The 24,171-nt window shown below is 55.8% G+C and overlaps 10 protein-coding genes across 10 annotated transcripts; 5 read left to right on the top strand and 5 right to left on the bottom strand.

Annotated features, from left to right (window-relative positions):
* Window positions 1–608: 608 nt before the first annotated feature.
* M421DRAFT_419760 (uncharacterized protein) lies at window positions 609–7,618 on the bottom strand. Its single transcript, XM_033592239.1, has one exon. The coding sequence runs from the start codon at window positions 7,480–7,482 to the stop codon at window positions 691–693; it is 6,792 nt and encodes a 2,263-aa protein (XP_033449489.1). The 5' UTR covers window positions 7,483–7,618; the 3' UTR covers window positions 609–690.
* A 54-nt stretch (window positions 7,619–7,672) lies between these two features.
* On the top strand, window positions 7,673–8,117 carry M421DRAFT_4406 (uncharacterized protein; the record flags this gene model as incomplete). Its single annotated transcript, XM_033594648.1, has 2 exons — window positions 7,673–7,794; window positions 7,847–8,117. The coding sequence occupies 2 exons, from the start codon at window positions 7,673–7,675 to the stop codon at window positions 8,115–8,117; spliced, it is 393 nt and encodes a 130-aa protein (XP_033449488.1).
* A 24-nt stretch (window positions 8,118–8,141) lies between these two features.
* On the bottom strand, window positions 8,142–9,316 carry M421DRAFT_4405 (geranylgeranyl transferase type 2 subunit alpha; the record flags this gene model as incomplete). The annotated part of the gene is made up of 3 exons (XM_033594647.1): window positions 8,142–9,089; window positions 9,146–9,256; window positions 9,308–9,316. The coding sequence occupies 3 exons, from the start codon at window positions 9,314–9,316 to the stop codon at window positions 8,142–8,144; spliced, it is 1,068 nt and encodes a 355-aa protein (XP_033449487.1).
* Window positions 9,317–9,653: 337 nt separating this feature from the next.
* Window positions 9,654–12,550, top strand: M421DRAFT_100378 (WD40 repeat-like protein; the record flags this gene model as incomplete). The annotated part of the gene is made up of 3 exons (XM_033586506.1): window positions 9,654–10,974; window positions 11,152–12,354; window positions 12,495–12,550. The coding sequence occupies 3 exons, from the start codon at window positions 9,654–9,656 to the stop codon at window positions 12,548–12,550; spliced, it is 2,580 nt and encodes an 859-aa protein (XP_033449486.1).
* Window positions 12,444–13,773, bottom strand: M421DRAFT_419756 (40S ribosomal protein S6-B). The gene is made up of 3 exons (XM_033592238.1): window positions 13,263–13,773; window positions 12,888–13,055; window positions 12,444–12,835 (listed from the first exon to the last, which is right to left on the bottom strand). Exons 1-3 carry the CDS (start codon window positions 13,716–13,718, stop codon window positions 12,740–12,742), a joined length of 720 nt encoding a protein of 239 aa, XP_033449485.1. The 5' UTR covers window positions 13,719–13,773; the 3' UTR covers window positions 12,444–12,739.
* A 446-nt stretch (window positions 13,774–14,219) lies between these two features.
* Window positions 14,220–15,332, bottom strand: M421DRAFT_60675 (insert subdomain of RNA polymerase alpha subunit; the record flags this gene model as incomplete). The annotated part of the gene is made up of 3 exons (XM_033595803.1): window positions 14,220–14,607; window positions 14,660–15,225; window positions 15,285–15,332. The coding sequence occupies 3 exons, from the start codon at window positions 15,330–15,332 to the stop codon at window positions 14,220–14,222; spliced, it is 1,002 nt and encodes a 333-aa protein (XP_033449484.1).
* Window positions 15,333–16,341: 1,009 nt separating this feature from the next.
* Window positions 16,342–17,205, top strand: M421DRAFT_61261 (Calcipressin; the record flags this gene model as incomplete). Its single annotated transcript, XM_033595865.1, has 2 exons — window positions 16,342–16,473; window positions 16,522–17,205. 2 exons carry the CDS (start codon window positions 16,342–16,344, stop codon window positions 17,203–17,205), a joined length of 816 nt encoding a protein of 271 aa, XP_033449483.1.
* A 433-nt stretch (window positions 17,206–17,638) lies between these two features.
* M421DRAFT_61430 (mitochondrial carrier) lies at window positions 17,639–18,674 on the bottom strand (the record flags this gene model as incomplete). The annotated part of the gene is made up of 3 exons (XM_033595885.1): window positions 17,639–18,313; window positions 18,368–18,474; window positions 18,533–18,674. The coding sequence occupies 3 exons, from the start codon at window positions 18,672–18,674 to the stop codon at window positions 17,639–17,641; spliced, it is 924 nt and encodes a 307-aa protein (XP_033449482.1).
* A 247-nt stretch (window positions 18,675–18,921) lies between these two features.
* On the top strand, window positions 18,922–20,524 carry M421DRAFT_60774 (phenylalanyl-tRNA synthetase mitochondrial precursor; the record flags this gene model as incomplete). Its single annotated transcript, XM_033595818.1, has 2 exons — window positions 18,922–19,039; window positions 19,242–20,524. The coding sequence occupies 2 exons, from the start codon at window positions 18,922–18,924 to the stop codon at window positions 20,522–20,524; spliced, it is 1,401 nt and encodes a 466-aa protein (XP_033449481.1).
* Window positions 20,525–22,965: 2,441 nt separating this feature from the next.
* Window positions 22,966–23,866, top strand: M421DRAFT_390033 (uncharacterized protein; the record flags this gene model as incomplete). Its single annotated transcript, XM_033589976.1, has 1 exon — window positions 22,966–23,866. A coding segment is annotated over one exon (696 nt), but the record flags the coding sequence as incomplete, so codon positions are not given.
* Window positions 23,867–24,171: the final 305 nt, after the last annotated feature.

Here is a 24,171-nt window from a genome sequence, read left to right as displayed (position 1 = left end):
CTGCCCCAGTCAGCACACTAAAATCTCCACTGCGGTTGTTGTGCTCACTTGCGAAGTTCACTCAAAGATACCCTCACCCCTCGAAGTCATTATGGAGACATAAGACAGACTGGGCGGCAATAGTTGCTCATCCTACGGTATTCCATGAGCATCTTACACATCTCCCGTGTGATGATCAACTTGTGGTGTAGGCGGTCTCTGCATCCTGTTAGAGGATGAAGTGAAGTGAGGTCCATCATCGTCACTGAGGTCATCATCGTCGTTGATCTCGACAAGTTCCTGAGCGGTGGACTTCTTTCATCCAGATTGGCCTTCCTGCTGTTCTTCATCGTCTCCCTGCGTAGCGGTGGCAGAGCTCTCATCCGTTCCCTCCTTCCTATTGGGTGGTATTGTATGCTTTGCAACCCACGGCTCTTACAATGGGATAGTCCAGCAAGTGATTGATGTTGTTTTTGTGGATTTGGGGTAATACAAGAGGGAGATGATAAGGCGGGAAAATGGAGATACACGGGCGACTGTTCACCTCATTGGCATCAGCGGGCATAGCTCCGTAACGCGACGAAGACACGGTTCCTCGTGATCAAAATGTTCACCAGGATCAAGCTGTTGATGAATCGTCACATTCGTTGATCGTCGTTCTAACGCTACCCGATAACGCCATTGATGCCGCTAAGTAAAAATCGCTAAATACTAAACAATGATGTACTCTCCAATGGTCGGTGCCAGGTAATGCTGTTCGGTTCCTACCAATTCATGTATGGTGTCTTGAAATGCATGCAGCGCGGCCAATAACCTTGTCTTCCCACTTTCGACCGATCCTGTGTCGTACGCGATTTGCTTCTTCGTGTGTCCCTGGCCGAACCAGATGGAGACGTCATCAGCGCTCCAATTCGTTTTCAAGCTGTCCAGCAAGCCTTTCTGACAGAATGCCATAATATCGGCATATTGCGCGTTCGATGATGCCGCAATTGCGTCTCCCCGGTATGATGGCACCTCGTCTGGTACTGTGCCGTTGAGCATTTGCTCAGTGTATATGCTGAATTCCTCAAGGTAGATGACAAGCGGAGGTCTGCCGACCCCGACGACACGGTCTACAATGTAGTCTAATATGCGTGAAGTAGTCATGGCGATATCGAACATGTGCAAAAGCCCATCCGAGGTGTTCGACTGTTGGAACAACGAGATATCGCCCTTCAGATGTTCCGTGGCGCGGATGAACGCATGTGCAATGGATACGATGCTCTGGATGGCTGTTGATAAGGATTCGGGCTGGCTGACGCGCAAGTCGTAATTGATCTCGCCAAGCACCGCAGACAAGCACTGCAGGATTGGCCTGGCAACAAGGTGACCTGGTCGTGACAAGAATGCCACTTCGATATAAGCTGGGAAGATGGCTTGGAGCAGCACAGTACGTAACGCCGCTCGATCAGCAAAAGGCGCTTCGTTGGTACAAAGAGCTCTTTTGAGCTGACCAACAAGGTAGACCTGCTGGTTGTCGGCGGCGGCCTGCTGTGCCACGGTCTGTATGAAGACAGAGAGCTGCTTGGCGGTTCCTGGGTCTTTCGCTTTCGGCGCGTATCCACAAAGACGACCGACGACATATGTGGGATCGGTCGATGGTAATGGGAAGGCGACCGAATCTGTGAAGAAGGGCAGAACGGGACAGATGTCGCCTGTGTACTGCTTGAGAAATTGAACAATCTTCTGCACGAACTCCACGTATGCTCCTGTCACAGCATCTCCTTGCTGCAGTTGTTGGTAGTTGCTCTTCAGCCGGTTCATGAAGTCCTTTAAGATCGCCGCGTATGTTCTCTTGACCTCTGGTACACGTGTCGGTTCTTGTACGGCGAGGGCGTCCAAGTCTTCTCTCATATTGGAAAGCAGGCTTGAGAGAAGTGCGAGGCGTCTTGACCGCAAGGTTTCTGAGGTGATATCCAATCCACCGCCATTTTCGACCGTGTAGAATGGTAGATTTCTCAGCATAGGGTGATTAGTGTCTGTCTGTACAATGGCATCCAATAGTCGATGTTGGAATCTGAGCATGGACTCTTTATCAACCAGACACAGCAAAAGCGCCGTCAAGAATTCGTGACGATGCTGTGCGTAGGCAGTAGGATCGCAGGTGATCACAGCCGCCATGAAGTACGGACCGAACTTGTTCGTTTGCTCGGTACGCCGCAACTGCTGCCAGGACACTTGACCGAACGACTCTATGTAGTAAGACCACCGCTTCTCACCAGTCGTGACTCGGTCACTGGCAATGTCAACCCATATGTCGACGCAGTCCTTCAGAAGACTATCGTCTCGCAAACCCTCAGCACCAAAAGCGTTGGACATCAAGTGCCAAAGCGGACCCTGTATATACTCGAACCGCGAAGCTCCAGGCACGATCGTCGCCTGGAAAGGTTGGAGTGCTTCTGTGTCATCCAGATCATCCAGGTCTGGGAAATCGCCATATTCTTGACTTTCCTCGCTTCTTGACTGGCTCACGTGCTGCTGCTGCTGTTCAGCCCGTCGTAAAGCTACGTATTGTCGGAGGACTGCTAGTGTGTCTCTGACCAAAGTGACAAGTCGATGGTCATCCAGATGCGGGAGCTCGAGCAGTTGGACAAAATCAGAGTCTGCCAAGAATGCTGCGAGACTGGCTCGATCTTTGGCACACCCGACGGTCTTCCTCATGCCTGCAATACTATCACGCAGCGTTGCGATGGCTTGCTCCTGATTCTTCGCCATTGTTTGACGTACCATGGTCTTGGCGACTTCACTGGTGCCGTCAAGGACTCCAGATGTCAGATAATCCTCGGCTTCGATCTTCGCCAGTCGGTATTGTTTCAGAGTCTGATGCATAATGTCTTTGTACCAGTAGGCTAACGGCCTCGCGCTGTCGTATGACTCGTCGGTCGACAATTGGAACGTGCTCAGGTTTGCCCATGCACGTACACTGACTCGGCATGCCTCCCGATGTGAGGTCTCATGGCTCACAAGATCGCGAATGCGCTCCAATTTCGGACGACAGGAAGGTGGCGCCGCACAGTAGAGTGTAGATAGCAGATCGTGATGATTCCGCAAGGCAGCCAGGCTCGCCTCCTCGAGTGGTTGGTCTTTCGGGTACGTGCGGCCATGGTTTGGTATGCGCCTGAATACAAAGCTGCGTATTTTCTTCTCCAGATACGAACCTGTCATGCCTTGCAAGCCCACTGCTAAACATTTGAGTGCGATGTGGAATGAGCTGTCGTTGGGTGCTAGAGCCAAACTGCCAACTACTGCGAAGTTTTGCAAGAATTGTGCTGAGCCTGTTGCAGTCTCGCGACGAAGTGGTCTCAGACCGTGCCTGCCGTAAAAGTCAAATATGACGTTGAGAACTTGGTCCGGACGCTTCCAGTGCCATTCACTAATGAGGACATAGCATCTTGTGAGGTTAATGCGTATGTATTCATTCGCCGAAAGGGCCTGCTGCTGTGATGTTCCAAGGTAGGAGCCCAGGACTCGCCTGAGGAGATCGCACAGACAGCCCCAGTTATCTCTGTTGAAGTAATGGGTTCGACTTCGATCAGGGATGCCGGACAAATCAAACTCTGCTAAGGGCAGGAGCGCAAAAATTGTAGCCCATACGTTCTCGAAGATCTGGACCTGTGTGGCCGCAGTCAGGTGCGAGGATAGCTCTTGACTCATCACATCCCAGACGCTCAAAGATGGCGCATTGAGCAGCTCTAGCGCATGCATAGAGACGACGAAATTTTCGACACAAATATCGTGCTCCTGGATGCCACTTTCGCGCTCTTTGTACGACTTGTTCTTCTCGTGAAAACCGTGAAGATATTTTGTGCTCTTAGCAATGTTCTTCATGATGCGCTGGGAGATGCCCTTGATCATGTCTGACAGCTTGGCCTTGTCCGGGTTGTTGCTCATAAGATCTCCTGCGATCTGCTGGACCTGAATACCAACAACCAATAGGTAACTCAGCACACGTGCTTGCTCTGATTGTGGTGAAGCTTCAGATCTAACGAGGTGGATCGTGGCTACTTGATCGTAAATCGTCTGCAGAAGAGGTTGCATCTTCCTCATGAAGTCCGATCGATCGATAGGATCTAGGAAGCTAAGGTGACTTGCAAAGTATGATGACAGCGCTCGCAATATAGTCGAGAGAGATGTGAGGACTGCAAAGAAAATTCCATCTTTGACCTCAGAGTTGATGCTGTCATTCAAAGGGAGCAGAATTGCTGTCGCCAGGTCGCAGATTTGATAGTACGTCTCGTCGTTCCATGGCCCGCATCTGATCGTAGTTGAATCATGTGAGATTGTGCAATACCCGGCGGCTTCATCCAGATCTCGAGCGTCAGGCCTACCAGTCGACAAAGCTCGTCGCAGATCTTCAGAGCCGACAAATGTGTCCGCCTGGAAGTACGTATCGCCTCGCAGCGGGGTGATATCGAAAGTCGTGGGATAACGCGTGCCATAGGGGCCAAGACCATGCAATGCGTCGACTTGTTTCTCTGTAGAGACATTTTCGTCCGCGGTCGACGCTGGAACAGCAACGACGGGATCGAACGTTGGTTCGCTTGGCTGTCTGTACTCTCGTGCATCGACATCGATTCGCTTGGCGTGAGGTTTGCGCACCAGGCGTTCCCTCGGTGCAGGAGCAGTAGCGACAGTACTGCTGTCGCCGACGTTCTCGATCTGGACTTCACCAATATCCTTAGCTGTCGATAACGGCGGAAGCACAGCATCGTCATCAGCAAGAAAGCGCGCCAGCTGCGGATTCAGGAGAGGTTGCTGGGGGGCGTTATAATTAGCAGCCTGCTGTTCCACCCGCTGTAAGCCCTTCTGAAACGCAATCTTGCGGTGACTGCTGCCAAAACTCTGTTCTTCACCCTCTAGCTGCGCAGCCCTATGAGGCAACGGTCCACGCTGCATGAAATTTCCGGATGGTTCGACCGTCTTTGCAACCTTCCTCGGTAGCATTTGCTTACTGATGGGGTTTGAGGACCTTTGAAGCACCCGGAGGGCAGGAGCCACAGCTCTACGCTTACGTGGCTGTGGGTGATCCCTTGGTGTTGAATCACTTGTGATATCAATAACGGGATTCTTCTCGATATTGCTCATTCGTGGGATTCGTGGGGTACATTGTTGGTTGTCCGTTGTATCGACTAGCGGTCGACGTTCCTCATATTTCCGGCCAGAGGCAGGCTTGACCTTGGGTTTCAAAACACCTTGTCTCCACTGCTGGAGGGCGGCATTCGCATCCTCGGTGTCTTGTGCAGTGTGCAACCGTATTTGCTTGCGATGCAGACTTTGACGTGCTTGGTTGATGTCTCGGCGTGCCGCTCGCCTCGCAAGCCGGAGGAATTGGGGTACGACTGAGGGTAGCTCGATATCCAGCACACTGAGGGCTGGTGGCGGGGTCCGTCGTGCCTTTCTTCGCCCTGTATGCTTCTTATGCGTAGACGGGCCAGACCTAGGCCCTGAATGGCGAGAGCTCTTAGGCTGAGCCATCAGAGTCTTCGTTCGTTTGGTGTTGCCCCACGCGTCCGTGATCTTGGGCTGTCGCTTTCGCTTTGCTCCCGAGCCCCCAAGAGTAGGCAATTGAAGTCGATCATGTTCCATGCTTGCCAGATCATCGCCAGAGTCAGCGTACCGATCATCAAATTTTGCAGCGAGAGCAGTTGCCTCCTCGATCGAGTCCTGTATGTCGCTAGCTTGTCGATAAACAATGCTTTCTACATCCTCTGTGTCGGAATCATCTGAGATGACCATCACGCCTGCTGGGTCAATGGCTGGCCTAGCAAACCCTGCAGGACGGCCTGGGGCCTTAGTGACCCTTTGCGCCACTCCTCGTTGAGGTTCTGCAGGCTCAGGGGATTGAGTAGCGTTCAATCGAGCCTGTTGGCGAGCAAGGACCTGTCGTCGCTCCTGTGCCTGCTGATCGATTCGAAGCCAAGATGCCGGCAGTACGCCTCTGATCTTTTTGCTGACCTTCTGCAGCTCCCCTTCCCCTTGCTCTGACTCGCCACTAGCTCCATCTGAGTCTGACGACAGTTCATCGCCAAGAATAGTCCTCCTTGGCCAACGTAACCCACTGCCCGCCCTTTGAGCGCTGCGAGGGACAGGGTCGGAATCCGACTCGACCAATTGCGGAGTCTCGTCGTGGAAAGTCGATGAGTTGGAAGGCGTAGGAAGACTGTCAATATTTTGCTTCGAGAGCAGCTTGTCCACTCTTGCATTGAGCGGAGGGCTGCTGGAGTAGGGCGGTGAATTAGGCGGTACAGACCAGATGTCGATAGGGACAGGACTGCTCTCAAAAGTCCTTGCTGGGGTAGTCACAGCCTGTGCCAGTGATCCATCGAGTCTCCTTCTCTTTGCTGGCTTAGGCACACGGAGCTGCAGAGTGGGTGAATTGCGTCGTGCAGAACCAGTCATGGGCCGCTTCGTCGAAGATTGCTGACCACTCTTGCTGGAATGCTGTGCAACGGGCGTAGAGACAAAGATCTCAGGATCTGGGGGACTGCTGGAACAGTGTCCGAAGGGATTGAAGTCTTCCTCCTGGGTTTCTTGGTTGTTCTGCCGCTGCCTCTGTTGCGGAGATCGTTCTCGAGGGACCGGCTTAAGGCCTCTGCTCTGGACTTCTCTGCGGTATCGTTCGCCTTCCAGGACATACGGGTGTAGCTGAATTGGCTTTCGCTGGCGGAAGTGGCGCCGTCTTGCTTCCTCCTGCGCAAGCTGATGCTGCAAAGCCGTGGAAGAGGGAATCACCACTCGGACAGCAGTTCGCCGATGAGGCGTAGCAAACTGTGCTGCTGGTTGAACATCTGTGTCGGACAGGTCTGAAGGATAGTCTGAAAGCTTTGACTCCGCATCTGAATCCCGGGCTGGGTTCAGGTCGTCCCCAGAGTCATCTGAGAAAGCTGATATCCCGAATTGGCTAAGGATGCCTGAATCTTTGCCCTGTCCCACATCGCTGTTCCTTGAATTCGCCTGAACTGCCTCTACGGTCTCGCCGAGTATTTGTGAAGGGAGCGCAAATGCTCGAAGCTCGATTTCCTCTTGAGAGTTTCGTTGATGAACAGACGACCGAATTCGTGGCGAAGAAGGGGCGGGTCTTTGTAGCTGCCGGTTCGACTTGGGCGAGCTCTGTAGAGGATCCGGGCTCTCGGAGCGCTCATGACGAAACATCTGTCTTGTGAAAGGCGTAAAGGGCGAAGGCGTTGGCCTTATAGGCGAGCTGCGCTTCGTGGGTGTTCGGTCACCTGCAGTACTCTCTGATGCCCTCGAACCCGCTTCCAGAGAACCATAGATGCTTCTCGAATCTTTCTGCTCCTCTGTCATTGCATCTGCGACCCCTCCCTTCCCCTTCTGATCCTCCAGAACGCGCTCGACGCGTTCTTGTAAGTGTGCATGTTGCTCAGAGTGCTGGCTTTCAATCTGGGACTCTTCCTCTTCCTCATCCGAATCCTGGACAAATCCTCTCTGGCGCCATTCGGACATTTGGTCCCCTCTGCATGTCGTTTGTGTTCGAGTATCGTGGGGTTTGAGTGGCAGGCGGCATGGGTGAGCTCGACGCGTCTACTAGCGCGACGGTCAGAACGCCGAACTTTTTGCTGGCGACCGGTTTCGTCATTGATTCCATTTCACTAACAACACCAGACATTTGGACGAGCACAAGCGAAAAGCAAAGATGGCTGGACGTATTCTTCCGGTTGCATTGGCGACCATCTCCGGCATCGCAATTGGCATGGCTACCTTTGGCGAAGAGCTGAAGGCGCAACAGATGGCGAGACTCACAGAGGAATACAACCGGTAGGCTGTTCATACAAGTTCTAATTCTACCTTCGCTGATCTCCGTGTTCAGAGATCTTGCTGCCGCCGCTGCTGCAAACAGCGAGAACCCAGCTGCTGCTGCGCCTACTGCAGCGACGGTCACGCCACCACCCATTGCCACATCATCGCCTGGTAAAGACGAGATGAAGCCAGCCAAAGCCTCATGGTCTGATACATTAGGATTCTGGGCATGGAAGAGCAAGCCACGGCAGGATCTTGTACCTGATTCCGTAGCGGCTCCGGCTGTCGCTCAGGAAGCACCAGCGAAACCCACGGTTAAGGCGCAGATACAGAAGCCGTGATGCACCGTGCGCAGTCGCATGCACTCACAGCTGCAGCCTTCTTTCCAGGTCCTCCCATCGGCCTCGCCGCATTCCGTCGAGGCGCTTCAGCTGGGCCAGCCACGTCCTCATATCTTTCGTCGTGACCGCCCCTGTCCCTGCGTCGACCTCCAAGTACGCCTCTGCAAGTCCGAGTAGGCCCTCATATATCCACTTGCAATTCGCCTCGTCCTCTAAGATCTCCTTGATGTACTCCACCTCGTTCTCATAGTACTTTTGCCGCTCGCCATTGGTCAGATCCTGGACGATACGGCTCTCTGCAGAGCAGGACGGAGATATTGTCGACATGAGATACTGGTGATAAAACCATATGGACTGATCGAATGGATCAGTGTTGATGGCTTCGCAGATGAGTTCCAGCTCCGATGCCAGGAAAGCGCGGCGTGCCTTTGCATCTGCATCACGCTCGCGGAGGACCCGAGGAATAAGCTGGCTGCGGTTGTGCCAGGCAGAGAAGTTGGAGAGATTGGTCTTGATCATTCTGGTGGTATAGTCGAACTCGGGCTGTGTAAGGCTGGAGCTGGCGTCTGCAGGATCCGTGAGAGAGACTAGACGCTCGATCTTGGACACTACGATACGTCGATAGTCCCAGGCGTGAAAGTTCCGGCTATCAGCATGTAGCATCCTGTTAACCAATTGCAATTCCCCAGACCAGAGCTTCTGTGCTGCATCTGGTCCTAGTAACGACTCTGCCTTCTGCAGCACCCAATCCCTGTGATTCCAGATCCAATAGCATTTGGGAAATTTACGCAGCAACACGAACGTCAGCTGCAATTCGCCCTGTAACAATTCGTCGGGTGATTGTGTTTCTTCAGTGACCAACGCAATCAAGACCCGTCTTCGGTGGTTCCAGATTGTGTAGTATTCAGGGTTTTCGTTCAGAAGCTTCGTGATCAGACCGAGGACCTCTATTGTGTACTGCCGCTCTGCGACCTATAAAGTAAGGTCTGATCAGAAATACATTTTGGAAAGTACTGCAATCGACCAACCTTGGTATTGACGAGATCGGACAAGTCCTTGTAGGCTTCAATTTGCTGCAGCTCCTTCTGTCGCGCCTCTTCTGTGCGAACCACCGGCTCTGAGCCTCGCGAGATTCCATGCTGCAGATAGTGAGCTTAGTCAAGCCGTGGTTCTTGCGAATGTCAACTTACACTTGCCATCTTGACCGCATGCAGGTGTTGTGGACGCAGCTCCCTCCGAGTGCGATCGCGCCAAATCAGGTGCCCCACCATGCCTTCCCTTGCGTCACCTTGAAGGAAGGCCGCTTTCTTCCAACACAACCACGACCTAGAATCCGCATTGTCCTATAAGACTCTCAATCATTGCTATACGACTAACCGAGCAGCATTAACGACAAAACGACGGGTTATCCACGCGGACGTCCTGACCAGTGACACCACCCTCCTCCGTAGTCAACATACATCTAGCCATCGCTGTTCGACATGCACTGAGCCTGGATTCCATTGTCGCTATCACTAACCCTCAGCGCTTCTCGCGATGTATGTTACGGACGATGACTCGACTCCATCTGAATCTGGCTACACAACACCGCCCTTATCACCAACGAAAACAATCAGCACAGAAGGCTGGTCGTCGCCCAGGACACCCGGATCACCACGCAAAAGTCGAAGCTGTCTGCTCTTTCGAAACATCGACCATGAGCTTGAGGACTCTTTCCTCACGCCATCCCCTACAAAGCCGAAGTTCGCAGCTCAACTGGGCCAGCTTTTGATACCGGAGGTCCTGTCGCCCACCACATGCAATCCTAATTCACCAATCTTGACGGATGACTCGCCCATCAAAAGAAATGTACCACTTTTCGATCGTGTTTCTGCACAGCGGTCATCGAATCTCGCTGGCTCACTCAATCGCTCTTTATCCGCCGCCATCCATCACTTGGAACCCGCAACTCCTCTTCGTGTACCTTCGCCCTCCACGAGAGTGCTTTCGGGTAGCAGCATTCACAAGAAACAGAGGCGGAGTCAGCGTAGCTCTTCTGAAGGCTCAATAGATGCGCTTGTCGCCAAATATGCAACTCCACCCATCCCCCCAGGTCAGGTCGGTGCTGATATCGAGCGTGACGACACGCAAACTTCCATTGCGTTCGGTTCACCAACGAAGTTGCTTCAGCAGCCCACTCGATCTTCGAGCTCTCCTCTACGACCAAGTCAATGGGTATCGCGCGGCGGTCTGCTGGCGTCTCCACGCAAGTCGCAAACAAGTACTCCAGATCGCTTCATTCACTCCCGTCGTCCACCAGCAGTAACACGCGAGAGCTTCGAGCTAAACAAACCCAACGAACGTGAGCAGATCTCTCGACAAGGTCATCGCGCAGGGGGCGATCCTTTCAGTCGTCGAGTCCGAAGGAGCGAGCGCTTAAACACTGAGCTCCAAGGATTGAGAGAAGCCCATACCGTCATCTCAGGCAGGTCTACAGGAAGTGTGCGAAGTTCAAACTTGAGGCTTCGAAGTAGCTCTTTGGTAACGGCCGCACGACAGATCAGTGCCGGTGCTGTCTGGAACGTCGGCGGGTCCTCTGCTGTCAGCGACACTGTGGCTGCGGTATCTACGGGTAATGGTGGCATGCTTGGAAGTGGCACGATTGCCCCTCTCTACACATCAACTTTCCTCAATCGAGCTGATCCCGAAGCCGAACTTGAAGCATACGAGAGACGCCTTGCACTAGCCCTTGGAGTCGATCAGACAGAGCGCGTGCTGTGCCATTCGCCGTTACCATCTATTCGCCCAGGCTCGAGACAGCAAAACACACCACCACACAAACCACACATCTGGAGAGATGGCGCATGGGCTCGAGACGGTGTCAATCCATGTTTGTTTCGTAGTCCACCAAACTTTCGTGGGGCTTGTTACTAACAAATACTCCAAGCTCCACGACGATTACAACAGAAGACCCGAAGACCCGTGCCAATCCTACCCTTCAGATATGTCACGGTCATACCTAGGAAGGAGCCTCTATACTGACATTTATTCACAGTACTCGACGCACCTCAGCTGCGAGACGACTACTACTGCACCTTGCTCGCGCACTCTCATACCGCTAAGTGTCTTGCCGTGGGCCTCGGAAACTTTGTACATCTCTGGTCAGAACGAGATGGTGTCAAGACTCCTGAAGCACTGAACTCTATTCCCACTAACGTGGCGTCTGATGCCCAGCACATCACATCTCTTGACTTCTCCTCTAAGCAAGGCGGGCAGGCGATCCTGGCTGTGGGGAGAGCAGATGGTCGCATCGTCCTCTGGAGCCCATTCGACTCCGAGCCACGTTTCGATGCTACACAGCCGAAGCCAATATCCTGTATAGCCTTTCGACCCACCACCGTGCAGCGTCCATCACTTCGCGACAGGGCGATCACTGTATCCACAGAGGAACTACTCATTGGGGATGAAGTTGGACACATCTACTTCTACAGTGTCGAATGGCCCTCGGAGACTCAAAGTGCGCTATTCGGCTGGCATGGAGCAATGACTCTGCTCGCCCGCATGAACATACACACTCAGCAGATCTGTGGGCTGGCGTGGTCGGCGGCAGGCGACATGTTCGCCAGTGGAGGAAACGACAACAACTGCTACCTCTTCGAGACCAAACGCGTGCTTCAATCGGATGTCGGGACAACAAATTCAGCAACCGTCGAGGTCCGTGAAGGCCCCGCAGGTGAGTCTGTCTACACTGTCACCAATCGTTCAGTGCCGGTCCTACACCTGCCTCACACAGCAGCGAAACACAGATGGACTCTGAACGCTGCCGTCAAAGCCATCGCATTCTGCCCTTGGCATCGCGGTCTTGTAGCGACGGGTGGAGGCTCGAATGACCGCTGCATACACTTCTACCACACACGCTCAGGCACCTGTCTTGCGACCATCGACTGCGCGGCGCAAGTCACCAGTCTTGTGTGGAGCAAGACCAGACGCGAGATCGCAGCTACGTTTGGCTTCGCGCAGCCTGACCATCCGTACCGCATTGCGGTGTTCGCCTGGCCGAGTTGCGAGCAAGTCGTTGCTGTGCCATGGTGGGATGAGAATCGTGCTTTGTGTGCGGTGGCATATCCCGGGGGCCCGAGTGGTACGCCCGACGGTGATGAGGGGGCGAGCAATGAGGCGGGATGTTTGGTTGTTGCGGCGAGTGACATGGCCATCAGGTTCCACGAGATCTGGACGGGTGGACGAGGTACAGCTGGCAGTGGGCTGTTGGGTGGGACGACGGGGCTGCTTGGAGGCAGCGATATCCTCGAGGGGCTGCACGGGGTGGACAGGCAGGAAACTATCATTCGATGAACGAGATGTCTGACTAGGTGTTGTTGGTTTGTACATGAGACCAAGAGTCATTGCTATTTTCCAAGTCGCAACACATGTTCAAGAAGTGGTTCAGATCGTGAAGTATTGCAATTGTATCATTGAAGACAACTGCCTTGTGCAGTCAGTGGTATCCGACGCCCATGCCCTAATATCCCGGAGCTCTTTGATGCTCGCAGAAGCACGAAGCGCACACCCTGTTTTCATGTCGACGCCAGAAGGAACATTCACGACTTTTCATCATAGATCATGACACCGCCAGAAGTAGACGTCTAGTGGCGCATGGAAGAGGCACGGCGCTTGCGGGCCTCGGCGGTCTCAGCTTTGGCCTCGGAGATGCGCTTGGAGAGGATCTGAGCGTACTCGTTCTGTGTGTTGTCAGTATGCTGTAGGATGTGGTGTGTGCAAGGGGAGACGTACGGCAGCGTCCTTGGAAGCCTCCGCGCGGCGGCGCTTGAGTGCGACCCTGTGGCGCTTGTGCTGCAGGCGCTGGGGAGTGACGAGGCGCTGGATCTTGGGAGCCTTGGTGTAGGGCTTTGCGCCCTCCTTCTTGGGCTGGACCTCGCGACGGATGACGAACTTGCGGACCTGGAACACGCAGATTAGTATGCATGCCTAAACGTACATTTGTAGCTCAGACTCAGCCGGTCGCTGCAACTGCGAGCTTGCTCAAGAGGACACTGCTGGCTGCAGCCATCGAGCTGATGCTCCATGGCTCGCTGGCGCGCGCAGGACTCGCAATACTCGCAGTCGCAGGGGGACACCGGCTGGCGAAGAAGCTATGAGAAAACTCACATCATCTTCCTTGCTGAGACCGAAGAAGCGGCGGATCTTGGTGGCGCGCTTGGGGCCGAGGCGCTTGGGGTGCACGAGGTCGGTGAGGCCGGGGACATCGGCGTCGCCCTTCTTGACGACGGACAGGGCGAGGACGGACAGGTCCATGGCGACGATGCAGCCGCGGACGGACTTGCGCTTGCGCTCACCAGTGCGGCGGGGGCGGTAGCACGAGTGGCCGTCGGCGAGCAGCAGCCTAACACGGGTGGGGTGCATGACACCCTGCTTCATCGGGAAGCCCTGCTTGTCGTTTCCGCCGGTGATGCGGAAGATGTAGCCCTTGAACTCGTCGCCGACCGAGTCGCCGGGGACTTCTTGTCCCATGCGGCGGTCCATGAAGACGCGGAGCTTGCGCTCGTCTTCAATCTCGATCAGCTTCTGGGTGCCATTGTTGGGGTAGGAGATGTTGAGCTTCATCTTGACGTCGGGTCGCGGACGGCGATGTGCTGCAACGTTAGTATCGAGCTGGTCGTAGAGAAATCCGACCGGGTGTTGGACTTGATTTTCCAAAACTCCCACATTGCTTAGTCATAAGCGAGCCAATTGGACGACTTCAGGGTCGGCGGGTGGGTCGAACAATCGCACTAGCGCAATGAACGTCGAATCCACATGCTCGTGTGCAAGAATACGGCATTGAGGATGAGCTGGTCGAATTGATGCTGCATTCTCCCGATTGCGGTGACTGTCTTCAGATCGTGAAGGATGAAGCTCATCATCAACACACAAAATGCATACTGCGGTCACTACTCCTGACATATCAATGGTTCAAGTGCTCAGTAAATGCGTCCTTCTTTGGTATAGATGCGCTGCTCAGGCTTCCCTCCTCATTGAAAGATTTTTATCGCCGTCCTCTCCGTGAACATGCCCCTGTCAAATGCGCGCCTTTTGAACGCCACCCATGCAATGTTATACAGCCCTCTACCACCCTGATCCTCCATAAGGCGTCGCACCGTACGGTGTCGTGCCGCCCTGCGCACCGCCTGCGCCGCCCCATTGACTCGCGCCGCCGTATCCGGGTGTTGTGTATCCAGCCTCCGGTCCACCGCCATAGCCTCCGTTCATCGTGGGGCTTTGCGCGCCCTCGAAGCCTACGCCGTCTGGCCCCGAGCCTCCCTGGAGCTCCTTGATGACTTCCGCCAGCTTCGTCTGCAGAACTGAAATGCCCTGTGTGACAATCTGGTCTGGATCTAGGCCGCCGACTGTTTCTACGTCGAAGAAGAAGCGGGTTGGTACTGCGTTGTAGTCGAAGGGCTCATCGGGGTTGGCTGGGCCGCCGTCGAGGTTGATGCGGTCTTGGTCCTTGGGCCTGTGTACGGTCAGTGTCAAAAAGAGCAGCCCATGTAGACATATCGACCTACCACTCCGCTTCGGCATCCTCCTCGTGCCAGTAGTCCAGGTGGTGCAGCTTGTTCGCAGGGTCGTACTCGAAGCCTATCGCCGAAGATGGCGCCCACTTTGCGTGCTCCTTTGCGATGCCCTTCTTTGCGATGCAGCGCATGTGGATTGCCTGCCCTCTCCGCAGCTTCACGATGCAGCTCCCTGTGCCATCTGCATCCACAATCACGGGTCGCCCAACCTCGTCGTTCGGCCTGTTGCTCTCAATCACCAAGTCTCGCGCGTACACCTTCATGATCTCGCTGCCTGTGCATTTTGCGTTCAGGGTGAGGACGACAGAGCAGTTGTCGCAGTAGCCTTCGCAGTCGCAGTCGCGCGAGTACAGCAGGTCCTCGACGCCTCTTGACGAGAGGGGAATGAGGCCGAGGCGGTGGCACACGAACTCGTCAGCGAGCACGGAGGTGTTGTCGATGACCTCTACGACATCGACGGCGAGCGTGGGGATCTCAGCCAGCATCACTCGCCGCACTGAGTTGGCCGTCTCGAGGTTGAAGTTCTGCACGATGAACTGGGCACGCTGGTTGTCGGCCTGCAAACAGTCATGTCAGTCCCTTGACTCCCGCGGTGTTGACAAAACGGGCGGTGTACCTGCAAGAAGCGCACGTTGATTGCGCCGCCTTCGGTGTCGTAGTCCATCGCGGGCTGGTGTGGACGCGTCGACTCGGTGGGATTGGATTTCGGGAGGTGGCACAGGATCAACGCGACTGCGGCGAGAGGTGGAGAGTGGTGTGTAGGGTGGGGAGGGGGGTTGCGGCGGTGCTGGGATGCTGTTGACGGCCTCGAGGTTCGAAGTTCCAGGTGAGAGTCGCGCTTTGTCCGAGCGACTGCACGCGCCACACTTGTCTTGCGCCACACCTTCTTTCACTATCTACCCTTCGTCATGCTTCGATCGGAAGTCTTTTGTGCTGAACAATCTTCACCAGACGCAATTCAAATCATCTTTTCAGTAGTTTCTTGACAGGTCGATCCCGCGCGCATCCGAGGTACTCGAGACTCTCAAAGACACAGCGTGACCATCAATGAGCCCTCGCGGTCACGAGTTGCATCTTTTGAAGATAGCCTCGTATGATAGTTCCTATGTCTGAGGGATATCTGAACGGAACAAGCAATCCCATCTGGGGTAAGCTGGCGGCAGACTAGTGGTTTGGGGCATTGCTTGGTCGTGATTGAAGGTGCTCTGGGCAGCTGTCGACCAACCTGCGAGGCTGAGTTGAGCGTCCGCAACCGTTGCTCGGCGAGGAAATGGCTGATGCAGCTGCGTCACTACTCGGCCTTGTGCATTGCCAAACCTCGCCGCGCGGTCGGCCGATGAACAGCAACACAACACAACGTGTCGGGTTGCAAGCAAAAGCGCGGCGGGCTGTGCAAGACAGCCCAGACAGGACGGACCGGGTGCAAGAAGTCGGGGGTCGTCCGGGGGTGGTCCAGAATTCGGATGCTCTGGCAAGGCCTTGGCATTACTGCACTGCCCCAGAGCGCAGAAGCAACTGGACTGCATGACAGATGCCGAAGCTGGAACGTGTGCACGCTCGATATAAGACTCCAGTAGAGTCCATTCGATCGCCCACTCACCACACCGACTCACACACCGACTCACACACCGAATCTTGTACTAACCTCTCTACACATGATCGCAGCTGCAAACATGCAGGTCAGCATACCATCACCGTCGCGCTCGCGCGCATCGTCAGGGAGCAAATCGCCACTTTTCCTCGACCTCTCAGATCTGCCGCCTCTTGTCGAGCCGTCGCCGCCCTCGAATACATTGATTATCACAGTGAGTGGTCTCACCCACCGGGGAGAGCGCTCAACTAACATGTCTCAGAATCTCCTCGCACCCGAGATCTTCCAGCCCGCCACGCTCACAGAGATCCGGCAGACCATCGACACACACGCCAAGGTCCACACCTGGGCGCCGCTGAAGTCGTTCAAGCGGATCGTCGTCTCCTTCTTCAGCGAGAGCGACGCCATCACCATCCGGCAGACGCTTGACGGTGAAGCAATCATGGGTTACCGCATGCGCGTCTACTTCGGCATCAACACGCCCATGAACCCGTCAGACCAGCACCTGCCCCTCCCCAAGAGCGACAAGCTGTTCTTCATCAGCCCGCCGCCGAGCCCGCCCATGGGATGGGAGATGCGCAACGAGGACGCGCCGAATACGCTCGTGCATCCGGAGGATTTGGCCGAGGCGCTGGCGAAGCTGCACGCCCGGCCGAATTATGATGCGTACTCACCGGTTTCAGACGGCGCGTCGCCTTCCATGTCGAGACGGCGGACCGGTAGCACCGTGGTGGTGTATCATCCAGAGGATCACGGCGACTCGCCACAGCTGCCGGCGATAAGCGTCGAGGACACGACCGAGATGTCCGAGCTGCCTGGGATGCCTGAGATGCCCGAGATGCCGAGCCCGGACACGATGGAGGGCGTCGAGGGCGCGATTGCGTCGGAGAAGGCGCTGGGAAGGAACGTGAGCACTGCGAGGCCGCCGGTCGAGTTGATGCACTGAGCGGGGGTTGATTGTCTTTTCATTGTTTCGGCGTTACAAGTAGCATTGGGTGGACGCAGCATGGCATGCAAACGGCGTTGGTGGGTCGGGCCTTACAGCCCTGTTTTCAGCTGTTCATATATCCTCAGATGGCACACATATCCTCAGACGGCACATGTTGTGCCTGCAGTTGTATCGAAGTAAATTCGAGTAAATTCAGCCACACTCCAAGGCATCATACTTGGCTTAGATAATGTATGACTTTGTCTACGCTCTAGCAGCTATGTACCCCACACTCACCCAAACGCCAGCATATGCGACATGCGCGCGAGCGCACTGGTATCCAACAATATACTCGAAAGCAAAACAGGCTCCTTTTGGTAGACTCGAAAGCAAAGCAGTCTCCTTTTGGGCACACAACAGCGGCATCTTCGTGTCGGTGGCGTTACTGCTCCTAGTCTACGCCCTTGAACTGCCGGTAGTACTTCTTGTGCTGCTCCAGGAACAAAAAGGTCAGCACCGTGTGCGGCCCCACCCTGATGAAGCTCGGCACCCAGCCCTTGAACATCCACGACAGACCCTCCTGGCGGGTGATGTCGGTGACGAGCTTGACGATGCCCTCCTTGGCGTGCGAGCTCATGACGCGCGTCTTGATGACATCGACGGGGCTGCAGATGGTGGTCGCGACGAAGCCGGCGAGGAACGAGGCAGTGAAGTGCGTCGCCAGGCCGTCAGTCAGCGGCGTGTGGTTGAGCAGCGCGCCCTTGAAGCCGTCGTACGTGGCCAGCTGGCCGACCGTCATCAGCACGGCACGCGCCGAGTTGGGCCACACGCCCTTCCACAGGCTGGCGACGCCCTCGTCGCGCGCCATGCGCACCACGCCGTGCAGCGCATGCCTGTAGTTGCGGCGCTGGGCCGGCGGCAGCGCGGCGTCGTGCTGCATCCGCACGTTCAGGATGTCGCCTGGGTTGCCGGCGACGCCGCCGAGGGCGCCCGAGACGGACGCCATGCCGACGAGCGTCAGGAACGAGGGCTTCGAGTCGGCCGTGGTGAAGCGTTCCTTGAGCGCCTCGTACACGCCGAAGCGCGTCATTGAATACGTCATCTGGCGCAGCTGCGCGGCGGAGAGCTGCGCGGTGTGTCAGTGCAGGACACGCCCGTGGGGTGGTGCGGAGGGGCGTACGCCGCGGTACAGGCCGCCGATGCCGTCCGTCTTCGCAATGTGCGCAAACATTTGCGACATGTTCAGCTTCGCGCCGGCGGCGGGCTGCGTCTGCAACCGCACCTTGACTGCACGGGGCGGATTAGCTTTGGCTCCAGGCCCTCGCGCGAGACAGCCCCAGCTTACCGAGATCCAGCGGGTGCGTGAACAGCGTCGCACAGCAACTCGCGCTCCCGCCGAACCAGAAGGGATAATGCACAGCTTTGCGCGCTACATCCGCGCTCTTGCTCGCCTCGGAGCGGCTTCTCTGCGTCTGGAGAGCCGACATGGTTGCAAAACACTGCGTACACGCTGCATGTAGCTGTCCGCGGGCCCTGCGAGCTTAACAAGGACGTCTCCGCGAGTGTTTGTCGCGGAGAGTGGAGAGAGAGATATCTCGCTCGGTGGTTCTTGTGCTGCCGAGACATGCCGCTTCGACCTCCGCGGTCCCGGCGTCACGCTCGCGTTCCAGCGTTTTGCTTGCGGACGCGCCCGTCACCAACAACGACGTCTTCAGCAGCGCAATAATAATGTACATGGCCGGGCTGTCCAGGGCGCTGTGTCGCCAGGCGAATGTGAGCATAGCATTGCGGACATGCACCTCGCGGCTACGTCTCCGGCCAGCGCTGCAGTCGATCAGATGCAATTCTTCTGGTGAGTGAGCTGTCACGTGATCCTCCGTTCGGCCATCAAACACCCGACTCGTACATGTCCACCTGGTGCTGCATTCTCTCGGTCGTTTTCTGTCTCCGACCTTCGTCGTCACCTCCCAGTCACGTTACGTGTTCTTGTGTCCATTTTTCTACCGTGTGTTGCTGTCACGACTATGCTTCAGACAGCTTCTAAACGCGGCCAGCATCTCCGAATGAAGTCGTTGTCGAGGGACGGACATACAAAACCGATGAGTGGATGAACACGCCTGCCTCGATACTTGACGCCATCCCGCGGCGACTCCACGTCCAGCCCGACCACCCACTCACCATTACCCGCAAACTGATCGAGTCCCGCTTTCCCGGCTACAAAACACACAACGAGCTCTTCCCCGTTGTCACCACAGCCCAGAACTTCGACTCTCTAGGTTTCCCTGCGGACCACGTGGGACGCAACAGAACAGACACGTACTACCTGAACAAGCACACGGTGCTGCGCACCCACACCTCCGCGCACCAAGCCGACACCTTCCGCGCAAACGAGTCCGAGGGCTACCTGATTAGCGCAGACGTCTACCGCCGCGATGCCGTCGACCGCTCCCACTACCCCGTGTTCCACCAGATGGAGGGCGCTCGCACGTGGGACCGTGCCGCCGCCTCAGCGTCCGGAAAGTCGCTGGCGGAAACCATCTGGGCCGACGTCGACAAGATCCCCAAGCACGACGTTGTCGTCGAGGACCCCAATCCCACCATCCACCCGGACCGCAACCCCCTCCAGGCCACGCACAGCGCGGACGAGGTCGAGGCTATCGCAGCGCATCTGAAGCGCAGTCTGGAAGACATGGTGATTACCATTTTCAACGCTGCCCAATCCGCTACCGATGGCGCCGAAGTTTCGGAGCCGCTCAAGGTTCGCTGGGTGGAGGCCTACTTCCCCTTCACGTCCCCTTCCTGGGAGCTCGAGGTCTGGTGGCAGGGCGAGTGGCTCGAAGTCCTCGGCTCGGGCATCGTGTCGCAGCCGATCCTCGACAATGCATCCGTGCCTGACCGCGTCGGCTGGGCGTTTGGCCTAGGTCTCGAGCGCATCGCCATGCTGCTGTACGGCATCCCCGACATCCGCCTGTTTTGGAGCAAGGACAGTCGTTTCCTGTCGCAGTTCAGTGAGGCGGGACCGCTGCGCACCTTCGTCCCGTTCAGCAAGTTCCCCGCGTGCTTCAAAGACGTCTCATTCTGGCTCGCTGCGGACAAGGGGCCACGGTCCTTCCACGAAAATGACGTCATGGAGATTGCGCGCGAGGTGTGCGGCGACCTCGTCGAAGACGTGCGGCTCGTGGATGAGTTTGAGCATCCCAAGACCGCCCGCAGGAGCTTGTGCTACCGCGTCAACTACCGCAGTCTGGAGCGCACGCTGACAAACGAGGAGACGAACACGCTACACGAGAAGCTGCGGACGCTGCTGGTCGCGCGACTGGGCGTGGAGCTGCGGTAGTGCGTTGGCGGGTCATGTAAATGGTAACGGCGAGGTGTGTATTATATGTAGACCAATGTACGACGGGGAACGGGTTTTTGTTCTTGGAGAGCGTTGATTGCTGAGACGTCGTGTACAGAGATACTTTCATCCAACACCATGATGTACCTTCTAACAAGGCTAGCTGAGCATCACCAGCGTCATCAGCAGATCCGCATATGGCGAGATCAGCGTGCACAGCACAACACAACACACACACCGCTCTCCCCTCCCCGGTCAACCTCAAGTAAAACCCGACCCAGAGCGCAGTTGACTCCAGCCCGGCAGCTCCGCCCCGCATCAAGACGCCGCTCACTCACCGAGACGCTACAATCTTCCCTTCCTCTTCCTGGAGACCACTTCCTGGAGACCAAAAGTCCCTCGATTCAGCTTCGCCGTCGAACATGCCCATCGGTAAGTCTGCGATGCGATGCGGTGCCGAAACGCGGCAGGCCTCGAGCGCCGCATCTACCGCTCGGTCTGACTTTGAATTACGGATACAGAACAGAGCACTGCATCGTATGATACCCCTCCCGACGCGGTTGAGACGGCTGGGCCGTTGCTTTGTTAGTGACTGATGCTCATCGTTCGAGATGGGGTGGTGCTCTTGCTCTTGCCCTTATCATCGGTTCCGGATACGTGATACTCGCTAGGATTATTATCTTTGCTGCTGCAGAGCTGTGGGGGAGTGGACCGCAGCGTATGAGTGACGTGTCTGTGATGGTCACTCGCCGCATACCTCTGGCGTAGGCTGTCGCAGATGCTGCAATGTGCAGCATGTAGGGAGGACGACACCGTGTATCGCAGACTCTAGTACGTACACCTGTCCGTGTCACTCGCTTTGCATTTCCCAGACAGCCGTACGAGCGCTGTCTTGCTGCACGTCGGCGCGTGCCTTCGGCTGTATTTGGCCGGGATCCACACGCATCTCGTCCGCTGCGATTGTTGACCGAGAAGTGCCGGCTGCAGATGCTCCTCAAGCCGGCTCTTGCATCGAAGGCATGAACATAGTCACAGCGGCGTCTGCATGTCGATCGACGATTGAATTCTTTGCGTGGCAACCTCGATAGTGCCAGCCTCCATCATGCATGTTCTACCACTCGGTATCAGTGACGGTCTTTGGTACAACGGCACGCTCGATCCTGAGTCCGGAGAAGCTCCGATCATCTCAGTGCCTGGACTCTGTTGACATACTGTTTCCGTATGGCCAGTTTCTGCCGGCAGTGATGGTGGTCTGTCCGGTGAATCATATGAGCGGTGTGGACTGCGGTTGATACTGCAGTCCCTTCAAGATCCAGTTCCGACCATAATCGGCCTATCAATACTGCGGCTCCGGCAGGTGTGTCGTCGGTAGAGTCAGAGAAGACAAGACTCTGCCTTCCAGGGTTGTGGGTGTTGGACCTAGACGCGCGTATTTCGCCCTCGAGAGTCTCGATCACTCAGCAGTCATAGATCAAAGATTTGGAGGTATGGCTGGCATTGATGGTGGCACGCGTTTTGGCGAGCGAGAACATGTTTTGGTGATAGATGGCCGGCTCCCGCAGCAGCCTTGCACTGGCAAGGACAGACCGGGAAGATGCTCGGCGAACCTCCAAAATGCTGCAAGAGATGTGAAGAATTTGAATAGGCAACAACGGCGTATGACAGATGGACTGTTGCAATTGCTGTGCAAGGTTGCGTGCTCTTTGCTACCCCATTGCTACCCCCCCTTCTGGTTTCCTATACCTTCATGTAATTCCCTACTCACACTCGGCCACATGCTGCAGCGAGCGGTCCGCTAATGAGCTTCAGTGGCTACCAGTTTCGGTACTTCCGCCCATTGCCGACCTCGCGCAGCTACTGTAATCAACGCTGCAGGATGAGGCTCCGGAAGCCGGCTGGTTAAGTATGCCGAGACCAAAAGATCTGCAAACTTCAGTATCGATACATTGTAACGTAGCAATCGTACGGCGTGGTTGACGAGATACAACCCCTATGAAAAGGCTCAAGGCAAGCGTGTAGGGTAGACACAACGGACGCGCTGATTGAGTTCGTATCGACACACAGACAGAGCGGCGGATGTAGGTTTGCGTAATTTAAGCGCGCTGCGACCCTGTCAGCACCTTATCGCCTGCAGGGATCCGATCATCTGAAAGGGCTCGTTTATTCGGCAAGCCAGGATCAGTGTCTCCTACACGTTGTGTCTGGTAAATGCGGGTAGGCGTGGCCAAGAGACTGCCCCGGTCGACGTTACAGAAGATGAAAGCAATGACGGCAGGACTGCGATACAGCCGAGCATCGTCACGACTCGAATACGTCACGCTTTGATTGACGTGAAATCAAAGCTGATAAGACGGACGTGTTATGTGAAGAGCGCAATATCCAAGCTTGTCAACACAGTCGAACGCGGACACGCTTGCCATTCCGGCTCGCCAACAACTATTGAAGGATCAAGACAGTCCGCGCAAGACTTAGTATGTGGTTGCGATAGTTCGCATATAGGCCTCCCACACAGGCAAAAAACGACTATCGAATCGAGCCAAATTACCTGTTTTCGGAGCACGTTGCCGCATGTGTGCGTGCGCTGCAAGACGAAGCACGTTGCCACATGTGTGCGTACGCTGCAAGACGAAGCACGCACACAGCAGTTCTCGGGAAAGAACTGGAAAGGAGGTAACTGTATGCGGGCCGAATCGAATGATTGTAATAGGAAAAGAGGGTCCTGCTGGTGGCCCCCTGTCCATCACCGCGTCGCGACTGCAGACGCAGATCAGAATGAAAGACAAACAGATAGGAGCAAGAAAACGACGCGAGTCAAACATACCAGCGAAATGTATTTGGAAAAGCTTGGCAAGCTTATCCCTCGCGGTTTCGTTGAACGAAACTGGGTGTTGCCTGTCAAGCTCCTCTATTGGTATAATTCGTGGGTTTCGGCCAAAGGCGGGGAAGCTGGATGTGCAACAGAGGCTCCGACGTCAGGCAGCACGACAAGATATATTTATGATCCCGCGAGCCTTTCGTTCATCATTGATGGATCCACGCCGTCTGGAGCGACCTCATGTATGCCAGCCACGACCCAGCCGCTACGGGCTGAGGCGAAACGAGGTTGTGCCTCTGCGCTGGGAGAGGCCACTGCTTAGGTGTACCATGGTAGATCAGTGGTGAGCAGCCCGTGCCATAGCTGCGAGAGGCGATGTAATAAAGGCGATGCAGGCTCTCTGTGCCTGATCTACAGCCCGGTACAACGATCAACATGGGTCGTTGCTCATTTGTAACACGCGCAAGGGAGTGGCTCGGGAACCACCTCGGACCCTGGCCATCTCTGTTTTGACGACCCCGCTCGATGACACTGGCTTGCGCAGGATGGCGTTGTGCAGCGGGGAGCGGTTCAAGAGGGCGGGTGCCTTGGACGGAACACGCAGGTCACTCCGAAGGTTGCGCTGGAAAGTTCTGAGGTGCAGCTGTGCCGTACGTCAAACCCTGCTTTTGGTGCTTCCTCGCGTGGCAGCTGCAGGAAGGCAGCCGGAAGGAGCGACCGTTCGCTTCGGCCTTCCAATCTTCCCGCGAAATGACTCTGCGAACATCGTGCACAAATGAACAGTATCAGCAACGCTCGCGCAGCTATCGTCTTGGCGACTTCAGGAGATACC

This window comes from Didymella exigua (genome assembly GCF_010094145.1).
Source record: "Didymella exigua CBS 183.55 unplaced genomic scaffold M421scaffold_11, whole genome shotgun sequence".
NCBI lineage: Eukaryota > Fungi > Ascomycota > Dothideomycetes > Pleosporales > Didymellaceae > Didymella > Didymella exigua.
The sequence above is the reverse complement of the archived record's forward strand: the minus strand, read 5'-3'. Positions and strand labels throughout refer to the sequence as shown.

Bases quoted from the DNA above. Each gene is read 5' to 3' on its own strand.
- M421DRAFT_419760 (XM_033592239.1), bottom strand. From the start codon at position 7,482: ATGTCCGAATGGCGCCAGAGAGGATTTGTCCAGGATTCGGATGAGGAA.
- M421DRAFT_419756 (XM_033592238.1), bottom strand. From the start codon at position 13,718: ATGAAGCTCAACATCTCCTACCCCAACAATGGCACCCAGAAGCTGATC. The intron at 13,056-13,262 runs GTGAGTTTTCTC...TGCGTGTTCCAG, and splicing joins GTCTCAGCAAGGAAGATGAT to GTCCGCAAGTTCGTCATCCG. The intron at 12,836-12,887 runs GTACGTCTCCCC...GACAACACACAG, and splicing joins AGGCTTCCAAGGACGCTGCC to AACGAGTACGCTCAGATCCT.